We start from the raw sequence: 12,691 nt of genomic DNA, 5'->3' as shown, positions 1-12,691 counted from the left end.
GTTAAATTGCCTTAGAATACAGATGAAAACTTAAAAAACAACATATATCTAGCTGCACACCAAACTATATATAGTAATGTTATTTTAGTTAGTAATCGTTAAATGAACTTGGGTACAGAACCTTTGCAGCCATATTTTTAGCATTACTAAATAAATGTTATAGTTTACAGTGACTTAAATAATATAAATGGTGCTTTATGAGAAAGTGCTACAATTAATTTAGTTAGGGAGCTGGATGTTGTCGAATAAACACATTTCTTTTTTTAATACATGATCAATGAGGCCTAATATCGGCAAAGAAATAGCATTTGTTTTTATCTTTCAGTGCACACATATTAATAACTTATAGTCATCATTTCACAATCCCTTGGTTAAAGCTAACATCGGACAGTATAACCCCCAAAAAACCCTGCTCCTGAGGATAATTTGATGACACTCCCTGCCGCTGGTAAATCTTCATTATATCGACTCTCCAGCAGAGACCGCGCCTGCGCTCCTGCTCCCTTCCGAACAAGGCTTCACCAATTCTGGCTCTGGCTCCATCCCCGGCTCGGCGTCCCACAGGCCAGTGCTAATAAGTCGCCTAGCTGCCCAGTAATGGGGAAGTGATAGGGAGACGCTGCTGTCTTAAAGCCGTGAGGAAGTTGAGGAGTGACGGGAAGCTCCGCACCACGCCGAACCGGACACCTCCACAGAGACACATCCTCCAGTTCCTGTTGTTGAGAAAGCCTAAAAAAAGCGTATAGTGATGGAGAGAAAGGTATGGATGCTCATGCTACCATTTGTTTTATTCCACATCAGACTGTCGCCACGCTGCTCTGTATCCGCATCCACCATTAGAACTATTCTTTCTATATTTTATTCATACTGTGGGCGCGTTGCCAGCCGGATTAGTGCGCACCGGAGTTTTTTTCTCTCGTCTGGCTGTAATTAAATTTGAATGTAAAAAAGATGTTCCACCTCATGGTGTATTAGGCTTATTCCGGTGTACAGCTGCATGGTGTATAATGTATTAAAGAATATTGAGCACGGAGTGGGATGTGGTTTGGAATATTTAAGGGGACTGTGTAGGCTACAGTAGCCTGTCTGCATCATCACACGGTTCACTGTATAGTTGCAGCACCTCACCCCTCCACCTCCCACCCCTCCCCATTTTCCAGCCGACGCAGACACCAGCGCGGCTTGTTAAGTTAACCTTGTCTAGTGTGGGAAACACACACTTGAGGAGTAATAAAGAGGATGCACGGTGAAGCGACTGTGAGGACCATCCTTTTGCCTCTTTACGCAGGCTTTTATTTCATCCGCCGTCTTTCCCTACCCTTCTCTGATTCAGAGCTCCCACACACAATGCTATGATGGTGCTTCATGTTAGTGCCCCCACAGCTGAGTCTGCATGTGTGTTTTGGATCTTGCAGGAAAAGTTTGAGTTTCACTGTTAATCTGTTGGCAGGCACAGCGGGAGGAGAGGAATTTGGGGTGTACAGTTAACGCCAGAACTACTTTTGCTGATCCCAAGGAAAATGTAGTTTTTATACTCCAGCTGCAGCCTGCAACATATTCACTCCTGTTGGAACTAAATCTGCTTATTGGCTGTTAATTGAGTCTTAAATTATTCAAAGAGAAAGCACTAAACTCTTTATTAAAGTATATGTCGACATTTTGTATTGTATGTTTGCAGAGTTGGGTGAGAAGATGGATACCACTCATGTCCATTAAATATGTAGCTAGTTTGCCAAAGTTAACATAAAGACTGGAAACAGGGAATAGCTAGCTAGCCTGCTTGAATGAAATTTAACTAACACGTTATGTAAAAATGAGGGGCTACACATATTTACCCACATTTAACCAAAACGTTTGGTTTTATACATAGAGTTTAGTACAGACCAAACAAACAAGATTTAGTTTTAACTTGTGATATTTACAGATGCTGGTAAACTGTGTTTATATATAGAGTAGCTAGCTGTAACCCCCTTTTTGCCCTCCCATGCTAAGCTAATCTAACTAGTTGCCGACTGTTGCTGTTTATTTACTATACAGAAAGGAGAGTTGTAATACTCTTCTAATCTAACTCTGGGCAAGAAAGGAAAATGCTCAATTTTACCGCTTTGCATTAAGATAACTATGTGCATTTTGCTTATACCATCATATCATGCTTGCTCCCAGTTTTCAGTCAGAAAAACTCAAAGCTGTGGCTAGAGGTATTCATCCTAGTATAATGTTCTGTAAATGTGGTTTCACTGAATTCCTTGAACATTTTACAGCCTTTCTCAGGTTTCTGCCTCTCTCTCTCTTTCTCTCCCTCGGTTTCCTGCTCTGGTTTCATGTACCGAACTGTTGAGTTATGAAGGTCTTGGTGACTCAGCTGCTTGCTGATTTCAAAGTGCACCATCACATGCACTTTAGATTGATGCTCTTAATGAAAAAAAAAACAGACGTTGCTCTTTGGGGTAATTAGTCAACATAGAATATTGCAAAGTGCAGAACACTCTGACTTCAAACACATTGCTATCTGTGTGTTGCTTTGCCACATATTTAATCACTCAGAAGTCAATCCATTCAAAGGGTATAAATCAAATAGAATTGCGACCGTGGTGATTTCTCTAGCATTATAGCTTGACCTTTTAAACTGCTCTGCACTTGTTTTTTTACTGTTTTAAACTGTACCAAGATTCCTTTTCAACATAATGTTTGTCATAGAAGTAGCTTATCCTTGTTGTTGATATAGGCAGAAAAACTAGGGCTAAAGTAGCTAAATATCCCTCCCTGGCCCAGCTGCTGGCACAGATATTCCTTTCACTTTAAATAAAAGGAGAACAGCGCCATTAGTATGCAAGGTGCCTTAACAGCTTCTGAGGACTGATAGAGGATCACAGGATCAGTCGGCTGAATGCTTGACCTGGCTCTTGAAGAAAATCCCCCCTTCCCCTCATACACACACACACACACACATGTATACACTCCATGTCACTCTGTTCAGTCATGTTTGAAATGTAGTTTGGGAGAATCATCAAGGTCAATCAATGTTTCCCCAAGTGATACAGCTCCAGAGTTTCTCATAAGTTTGTTGAACTTAATTTTTTCTCACAGTTTCTGCACCAGCAGTGAGATTGATAAGAAGTTATTCACATTTGGTGTTGGTTTCCGAAATATCAGGTCATCCAATTAAATGTTCCCTGGCTTTGTGTTTAGTGTTATTTGCAGGAATAAATGGACAATAGAGCACTTCCTTTTTTTGGCTGGTGAGGAATGTGCTAGCTCAATGGCTTTTTGTTACCCCGGAAACAAAATGAGTTTACAGGAAAACTACTCTTCTGATTAAATATTCAATCCGAAATGCTTACATTAATCTTAGTCTACATTGCTATTTTTCTTTAATTGATATGATATTCCTTTAAACATATTTCATTTTCAACATATTCTTTAGCTCTTGAAAACTGTGGTGGGCTTTTTCCACTATAATATACAAAATCGAGAACAGACCTTTTAATTATTTACATGTATTAAATATTAATTAGTTGCAGTGAGAGTATTGCTCCTTACCATTACAATATCTGAAATACTGAAGTATTAGGCAGCCCTCTGAACCCCCACTTTGTTACTTCCAAGGAGATGATGGCTTTTTATGGTTTTTATATTGAGTGTTTTATAACCTAATTAACATGGCGCCTTCCCTGCCTACCAGCAGATTATAGCAGCGGTTTTTAATCACTGTTATCTTACCTACAGCACTATCTGTAGGTTTTTCTTTCAGCTGCATATTAATCCCATTCATATTTTAGAGCTAGCTTTCCTAATGAGATTGTGCTCCGGATTCAGAGACAAACTGTCTGGGTCCTGATGGTGCTACAGTTCACTGAGCTCCTGGTTGACCCATTTAGAAGTGAGCGCTCAATACTGCACCGCACAGAGCCAGATTAAATACAACCCAATACAAATATGCAGGTTGTTTTCACTGCCAGCACTTTTCAGCATAACATATCATTAATTCCTTCGCAGATCAAGTGCAGTTATGGTAGCACCTAATTTTTCAGGCTACCTCTCTGCCTCCTGATTCTCATCCGTTGGATTTGGAGTCAGCCGTGCACATACCAACGCTGCCCTGGATCTGTCGGCTTTCTCTCCCATCCTGCATGGGCAGAGCTGTGCTGAAAGATCAGGGCTAATGCTTAGCTTGGATGCAGAAAAGAAGAGGGAGTTAGTAGTGGAGGAATAATTCTGCCAGTGTTATTTTTCATCCCTCTGAATTGTACATGTCAGGTTTATTCATTAAAAGTGACAGTTTTTCTCTGTATATGTTTCAAAGTTGACCCTGATGACTTCAGCGCTGACTAACACAGCGAACTGAAAGGCCTTTCTGTCTCGTAAACTGGGATTTCTTTTGAGTTTTACAGTTTAAGCTCCAGAATATTTCCCTGCTCGGTTCCCCAGCTGCTGCTCCAGTTTTGAAGCTACAGCAGTCGTTGCCCTGCCACCTGATTGGCTGTTAGATTTGAACGCAAGGCAGATTAAAGCGTTGTCATGGCTACAGAAAACAGGAAATACCCCAAAGCAGGTAAAGCCCTAGGCCTTGTTCGGGGTGTGCTTGCGGGGAAACTAGGCTCATTACTATTGCTCCTTCTTTTCCATTTGCTCCCACAATGCCTCCTTTTTTTTAGGGAAGGAGCTGAACCATAACCTCTGTCTGGATACAGATGCTTTGTCCCAAAATTCCTCCTTGATCCTGAACTCGCTTCTTAGGTTAGGTGCTTGGTAAAAAAGCCCCCACCTATTCACTTTAATCACAACATATCAGCAGATGTCCTATTATTTTCATCCACCACGGGATACTTCTTTCTCTGCGTAGGTTCCTCTTCATTACACATGCCTAGCTGCAAGAAATTGGCGCTGAAATGTACTTGTCCCCTCCCTAATCCCCCTCAGTAAAGGTGCAGGTCTGCGTGCTTTTGTACAGTCCCTTTGATGGTGGCTGAGGGCCATTGAGTAGCTTTTCGAGAGCTCTGGCCTTTAAGCAGCTTGAGCTGGGTTTTGTGTGCGGCTCTTAAACTGAAGAAAGAGAAAAAGAGAGGGGCCCAGCAGTGGGAGGGGATCAGAGTTTACTCCATGCCCTCGGTACAGTCCATATTCCCCCTAGTGCACCCCATCTGTCTGTGACAATAATGTTGACGAAGGCTGGTTTCTGGAATGTAAACGTTAATACTGGGAACTGTGCCTTATACATCAGGACCGTTATTCATTTGTATTCTTTGTATAATCTCCCTTTCTCCATGTCCTTCCTCTCCCGGGCTAATTGTGAAGCGATTGGAGGGAAAACAGGCCACAACTGTCAATGTATGGATTTCTCAGCCTTTCTCTCTCTCTTTCTGCTCAGCCTATTGTTGAGGCAAATTATCTTCCTCTGAGCAGAGCACGGAAAGGGAATACATTCACCTTCACCAGGCTTTTCTTAACAATAATGAACTCCACTAAATGTTATTTTAGAATAGATTGAGGAAAATCTGACTACAATGATAACTTCATTTACTCTCAAGTAATTTATTTGTGTATCCTCTTAAGGATCTTTGATTGAATGCTGCTCGTTTTCTTGCAACTGTGATACTAAACACCTGCAACCTTTCATGCTCCATTAATGACTCTTAACCCCTTTTTTATTTAGTTTTAAAAGTGTCTTATTGTATGAGAGATGCTGTCTTGCATATACACCAAATGTAAGGACAAAGTAACAACATTTTGGGTTATTTTAGATGAAAGATTTCAGTTTTTGTCCTTGCTTTTGTCACATGATTAAAGTAGGCGAGGCTCAGTTGGAATAAGCTGATGTTATACCTTTAGAAACATGTGGATCTAAATCAGTTTAAACTTGTCAGACCGTTACATCTGATCAAACCACATTAATGCAGCCCTTATTGAGCATGTTACTTGAGATCGTGAGCGTTATCCTGTTAAAAGATAATACCAATAAATTGCTTATTTAGTTATATATTATATAATTTTCAGAGCCTTTAAAATAAGGCAAGGTCTAGCTGTGAGCCCAGCATCACATACGTTTAAGTACACTCAAGTTAATTATGTCAAACACTGTTTAGTTCCATTATATCATTTGTGAATATGGACAAAAGAAGTCATGAACAGACATTGGCTTTCTGGAGGACTGGCATAGGCAGTTACCGATATTTTTAGACATTGTATACACCAAAACAGTTTCAAAAATGTAAACCACAATGGAAATAAATGCTAGTTGCAGCCAGTTCTGCTCTAGACAGTTTGCATATTGTAATATCTGAAGCATGACTCTTAGTATGAGCTGTTTGTCTCCCTCCTGCGGACAAATAAGGAACTGAGGGATTACAAAATAAAACAGAAAAAGATGCTTAGAGAATAACATGTTAGCTGTAATTAGAGTTCTGGTCCCTGGAGTGTTTTTAGTCTTCCATACTTTATAACATCTCATCCATTTGTTGCAACCTTGGCCTTGAACATGGATCCTTCCCTCCATTCAAACTATCAGCTCTTCCCTGCCTGGCGCTTTGCTCCCCCTGTTGGTCATTAATAACACTGCTGCTGCTCCCTTACCCCCTGTTAGCCCCCTCTACCCCCTGTCTGCTACACCCTGGGACATTACCATTTGGTGAGACTGACTGGCTTTGGCGAGGGAGACGGTGGGGGTCCGGCAGGGGGTACTCCTGCGCTCCGGGCTCCCTTTTGCATCGCCTGAGCTGCTGGAGCCCTTTGTTATCGTTGAATCCTTGTGCCGTTGACGTTGAACAGGAGATTGGCACAATCTTAAAATCTGCATAGATACGGGTTGAGTTCATGACCTTGCAGGAAATTGAGATACATTTATGTGCCTGTGTGACATGTATATTTAAAACTGTGTCATATGTTATGTATCACAAGGTTTATTTAATGCACAGTGTGAATGAGGAGTGATCTTTTTGCAGTATTTGACTAAGTATGTATGAGGCTGCAAAGACACATTTAGCAGAGGAGGTTTGATTCCCGTATTTCCTCTAAAGCCTTTCAGAGTGGATTATTGTAATCAGCAGTACACTCATCTAAACACCAGGTGTCACCAACAAGCAAACTAATGCTGTCAGCAACTCATGGGAGGGCTAGCTCTTTCCATCAATAACTTCCAATAATCAGGAAGTTTGAAGGACATACATTTGTATCTTGCTTCTCTTCCTGCTTTTCCTTTGGATTACGTTTCTGTTAGCGATGGCGCCTTTACGTCACGTCTAATGGATAATATGGATGCATAAAAACAGCTTGGGCCTCTGAGGGATGGTGCATCCTCAAGAAGGTCATGACCTCTGGCCTAAAAGGTCCCAGAACCACCAACCAGCTGTCCACACAATAACAGTGTTCCTCTTCGCGTTGATAAGAACGGGGTTAAAAGACAATTTCCTGGAGTATTTAATAACGCCCCGTTTTTAATGAACAACCCTTGAATAAAATGGTTGTGTCACAGCTTCCCTTCATCTTGAGGGTAATTTCCTTTCCACTTTGACACCTGACTTTGACACCTGATTTTGACACCGGCAGAGCAAAGACGAAGAGGAAACCATAACAGTGACTATTTGCCACATGTGTCACACGCCCAGCACCCTTTGTATCTGCCCCACTCCACCTCCTTTGTCATTCAAATAACCCTCATGAATATTTCACTCCCCTGATCTGACGTCTGGAAGAAGGGAGGGAGAGAAAGGAAGAGGGGCTCGTGCAGAAGGAGACATGAAAGAGTAATAATCCTAAACATGGCGTGGATTTAGTCAGAATAATGACCTGTGTGGTGACGAAGCTCAGGCTTAATAGTAATTGGAGAAAGACTCATTAGCAAAAAATCTAGACAAACAGTATTTCAATACGTGTTTTATTCATCACCTCTCGCCAGTAGGAGATGTTTTTTTTTATTTTTCAGCTTTCAGTTGCTTGCTTATGAAAAGAACTCTTTCAAAAATCAGCCGGCAAGCAGTCCCAGCAGAACCTAATTACACGTGTTGAGTGACCCAGTCACCTTGCTGAGCACACCGGCCGGTTTGTTTGCTGTTACACTGCAGCCCCTGGGCCGAGTAGTGGGTGAAAGGTAAAAGCTAATGAGGTGAGCAGAGGAAACACTCCTAACCTATAAATGCACTCTGACAAAAGCCAGCACAGAAACACAGGAAGTGAAGGTGCTCTTGACGTGGCCTTCTGCTCTTGTGAAGTGACTTTAGCACACGAGAGTAGCTCTACACTCAAAGACAAATGTAATGTCTCTACTTTGAGCTGCTTTGCTTTTAATTGAGCAAGAACCCTCCTGCTCATCATGACTCCATCATGTGTGGCAGATCATGTACTAACACGTGTTAATTATATGCAGCGTGGCCCCTTTAAGAGCCCACCGTCCTTTTTTTAAAAACGAGCCCAGGACTCGGAGGTCTGTGTGTGCTGACCGTGGACTCTGTGTTGGTCACCCTGGGGGTGTGTGTTTGGGGCGGGGAGCTACAGCAGAGAAACTGATTCTAACCTCCCCAGCCCCCGTTTAGACCAAACGGCAGCCTCTCCGCGCAGCATGCCCTTATCTACCAATGGAATGCAACAGCTGTGCGGGGGAGCGGCAGAGTGGGCTGGCTGAAACCCCCCTGCCAGACCCCCGCACAGCCTCTTCCCCCCCCGACCACCCCCCCTTCCACCTCAAAGCGACGTGCCGGGCTCCTGAAAGGCAGCTCAACTAAAAAGTGAGCTAGACACAGTGAGAGACTCGGCAGGGCTGCTGAACATTCAAAATAGAGTCAGAGGGAGGGAACGGAGAGAGAGAGAGGGAGAGAGAAGGAGAGTCAGGGACAGGCAGTGCTGTAAAGGAGAGCACAAAGAGAAGGAAAGTGGAGCAGGGGAGGGGAACAGGAGGCTTGGTGGTGAAGGGAGAGGGAAAGACAAAAGAAGGAGAGGGGAGACATCGCAGGGTGAACGGAGGGGACTGAGCAAATGGCTACGGAGGACACGGCGGGGGGAGCCAGGAAAGCCACCAAGAGCAAACTGTTTGAGTTCTTGGTCCATGGAGTGGTGAGTGGCGCTGTCCATCATTCCCTTGAAGAGAGCTGGCATGTGTATGTGTGTGTGTCTGTGTGTATGTGTGCATGGGTCGGCGCAGCAGCAGCGGTCTGTGTGTGAGAGATAGCTGGGTAAAGCTGGCCATGTGAAGGTTATTTCCAGCCCCCACCCCCCTGGATCCCAGCCTGTTAGGAGATAGCTTGAGAGAATAAGAAGTGGAGCAGCATGGATGGATGGAGCTGAGAAGGATGGGAAGCTGAGGAATTCTAACACACAGAGAAAATTTGAAGGAATAGAAGCTTAGCAGCAGCAGAAAGCAGCCAGCTCCCCCTTTGGCTAACACAGGAGCACACTGCTTCCCTGAGAGTCACAGACAAGGGGGGAGGGGGGGGAAATGACGAGTCTACTCACAACAACAGTCAAGAGTAGCCTTCCAGGCAGCATGGTGTTGGGTTGGTGGAAGGATTTGAACCTGTAAGGTCACGAGACAAACGGACGTAGTAGCGTAGACGGAGAGGCATGCGGCCAATCCTGGAAATCATGCAGAACAATCAGCCCATTCATGTGAAGCCAGCGTGAAAATGTCAAGTCAAGTGTTGCTCATGCTCAGAGGTTAGGCAACTGTTACCACACTTTAATAACACATCATGGATGACAGTAGCAGTGTGTTTTGGTAATGAGCTGGATGAATGGGAGGATTGAGGGTGATGGGAAGTCAGTGACACTTGAAAGTTCTAGCAGATGTGGCTTTGACATTGACTCAAGCGGGTAAATAAACTGGGGATTTATGGCAATAACCAATCTTTTAGTCCATTCATTACATTTTCTTTGCTTAATCATTCACTCCATTTTTTTTTTAATTAATACCCACTGCGACTTCTTAAAGCTCAAGGTGACATTTTCAAATGTTTTGTCCAGCTTGAAATCCAAAATCAAATTATGATTATTTTGACATCTGGGGAATAGTTTGATTAATCTAACCCTGACCTAGCAATATATAAGTTCTTCATAAATCTCAATTTCCTGAGGATCGTTATAATTTCTCCTCGTTTTGGTTGAATTCATTTCACCTTTTGTGCAGATCCTGAATCCTGGACTCATTTCCTCTCCTCTTGTACATGGAGAACGTCAGAAAGGCTTTATAGTATTTATTTGCTAAATTGAACACAACATTTTCATTCATTTTCGTTTAATACTTGTATATTTTGTGGCATTTGTATGCTCTCTGTAGTGGTGAACTGAAAGTAAAGAGATGGCGGGCAATAGGGGAATGGAGGGATGGGGAAGAACCAGTCTGGAATCAGGGATCTAAATGGATGTTGCTGAGGTGCAGACAATAATAGTATGATGCTTGACTCACACAGTTTAGAGACCAAAAGTCCAACAGAAGTATCATACGATTGTGAGGTAGAATTTATTTTATATTATATTCCACCCCAAAAAATCAACTGGTATCACAAAATCATCTTATGGCCCTCCCAGAGGTCTATCGTTGTTTTTCTAGTTATTTGAGTCATTATTTCAAACAAAAATGTAAAATACTCTGACGTTGTGGCTTTTCAAGAGTGAATATATGGCTGTTGTTGGATCAGGTTAACAAGCAACCTGTGTAAAGGGAATATCTCACTATTTCCTTATACGTTATAGACCTAACAATTCATCTAGAAAGTAATCAGACACGACCTCCCTCATCATAAATGTTGTCTCATTGTTTGGATGTGGTTTTCACTGAATTTGACCTGAATTTCTACAGTTCCTGAAACTTGGCATCACTTCTTAATCCTCAAGTGCACCGAGAAAGTCAGAAAGACTTAATTTGTCAAACCCTTTTTTTATGTCTTAAAATCACAGAACAAGCATCGGCTCAGGTCTGATTTCCTGCGTTTTAATCAGCGCTGATGTTGGGCGCACTGACACCAGGTAGATTTATACAGTTGAACATTGAGGTATTGTCAGGATCGGTCATTACGGGGGCTTTGGGCTGCGCAGACACAGACTTAGGGAAACAATGGAGCAGGTGATTGATGATCCAGATGAGTGTGTCCTCTCCACAGACCAATTAACCTTGATGAGGTTCTGGCTGCTCCAAGCCAAATATTTCCCTCCACTGCCTCTCCCCTCCACGTTTGAAGATGGAAAAAAAGTCCTGTTATAATAGTTGCGGCAGGTTCCTTTTTTCTGTGTATACTGCAGAATGTAGAAATATTTATACTATGGGACACGGGGATGAATCGTCGCAGTTTGTAAGCTTGTGGGCGATCTATGACGTTTTCTTTCCCCCCTTGATGAAGTTTGTATACACGTGCATCCACATGTAGCAATATATCTAAATACACACACACACACACATTGTTGTGGTTACTGAAGGTCGTAGTGTTCCTGCCTCCCAGCAGCAGTGTGTGTTGTGGGGGAGTGTGTTTGGCCGAGTTCTGCTTCTAGGTCTGATGGGTGGACTGAGGTCGGTCTCTTCCTCTTTCTCTCTCATTATCTGCCTCACCTCCCCCCCTGCTGTGTTACTTCTCTGGTGTGTGTGTGTGTGTGTGTGTGTGTGTGTGTGTGTGTGTGTGTGTGTGTGTGTGTGTGTGTGTGTGTGTGTGTGTGTGTGTGTGTGTGTGTGTGTGGTGTGTGTGTGTGTGTGTGTGTGTGTGTGTGTGTGTGTGTGTGTGTGTGTGTGTGTGTGTGTGTGTGTGTGTGTGTGTGTGTGTGTGTGTGTGTGTGTGTGTGTGTGTGTGTGTGTGTGTGTGTGTGTGTGTGTGTGTGTGTGTGTGTGTGTGTGTAAGCTGAACTCCTGTGCGTGTGCGACGACAAAATGCCCCTTTTAAACTCTGGATCAATATAACCGGATTTGACGATTAAGGATGTTTTCCAATGTTAAAAGTTTGGAGATTTGCCCGTGAGGAAAGTTTTTTCGCCTTCAAATAATACAAAGAAGGTGAAACCCTAACCCAAACCCTTTGAAAAGTAAAATTAAAAAATGTTCAACATCCACTCGCCTTTTTCCAAACACAATGTCCCAGTTACTCTGCTTAATCCATAGACCTTGCCATGATCATTGAAATGATTTTTACCAAAGAAATACCTTTCATAAAAACTGTTCAGAATGTGTTCTTTGGATCAAAACAAACAGGGACACGTTTTTCTATTTTAAAGAGAGGTCACTGTTGAATCTGAGTAATCTCACTCCCATTTACCTCTATTGTAATTGGGGAGAGGCGGATATTACAAAAAATATCATGTTCATTTCACCACACATTCCTCTGAAAGTCACAAAACACTGATATTGAAGCAGCACTCGCATGGTTATAAAAAATGTCCGAATTGATAAGGATATTAGCTAAACTGACCATTTTTATTTAAACAGAACTGGGATTTCTATCGTTAATAAGATAAACGAGTTGCATTGTTAATGATATCACTTTTAAACAACATATAACTTGGATTTGTTTCAGTTTTCTGACACTTAATTGATGATAAATTAAAATAATAATTTAATCTGTAAATATGAGTCACGTCCCGCTCAAGGACCCTCCGCTTCAGTTTTTAATAGATTGATTCCAATCAAAGCTTTTAAAAGGGACCATGCGTGTTGCAACCCACAGACTTGCATGTTTGGGTTAAGTTTGGCCTCTTCAAATCCCTCCAGAGAGGCCAACACACTTCT

At 42.5% G+C, this 12,691-nt stretch overlaps 1 protein-coding gene across 8 annotated transcripts in view; it reads left to right on the top strand.

Moving 5' to 3' along the window:
* The first annotated feature begins 506 nt into the window (after positions 1 to 506).
* Positions 507 to 12,691, top strand: part of smarcd3b (SWI/SNF related BAF chromatin remodeling complex subunit D3b) — a 35,678-nt gene continuing 23,493 nt past the window's right edge. For 7 of the 8 annotated variants that reach the window (XM_034109071.2, XM_034109070.2, XM_034109069.2 and 4 more), the window contains exon 1: positions 8,691 to 9,042. In XM_034109071.2, the coding sequence (XP_033964962.1) occupies positions 8,965 to 9,042 (78 nt within the window). In that variant the 5' untranslated portion in view covers positions 8,691 to 8,964. Of the gene's footprint in view, positions 761 to 8,690; positions 9,043 to 12,691 lie in introns of those variants that run through there. The other variant, XM_034109068.2, reaches the window with a different exon arrangement.

This window comes from Pseudochaenichthys georgianus, chromosome 20 (assembly GCF_902827115.2).
Source record: "Pseudochaenichthys georgianus chromosome 20, fPseGeo1.2, whole genome shotgun sequence".
NCBI classification, from domain to species: Eukaryota; Metazoa; Chordata; class Actinopteri; order Perciformes; family Channichthyidae; genus Pseudochaenichthys; species Pseudochaenichthys georgianus.
This window is presented reverse-complemented; position numbering and strand designations above follow the sequence as displayed.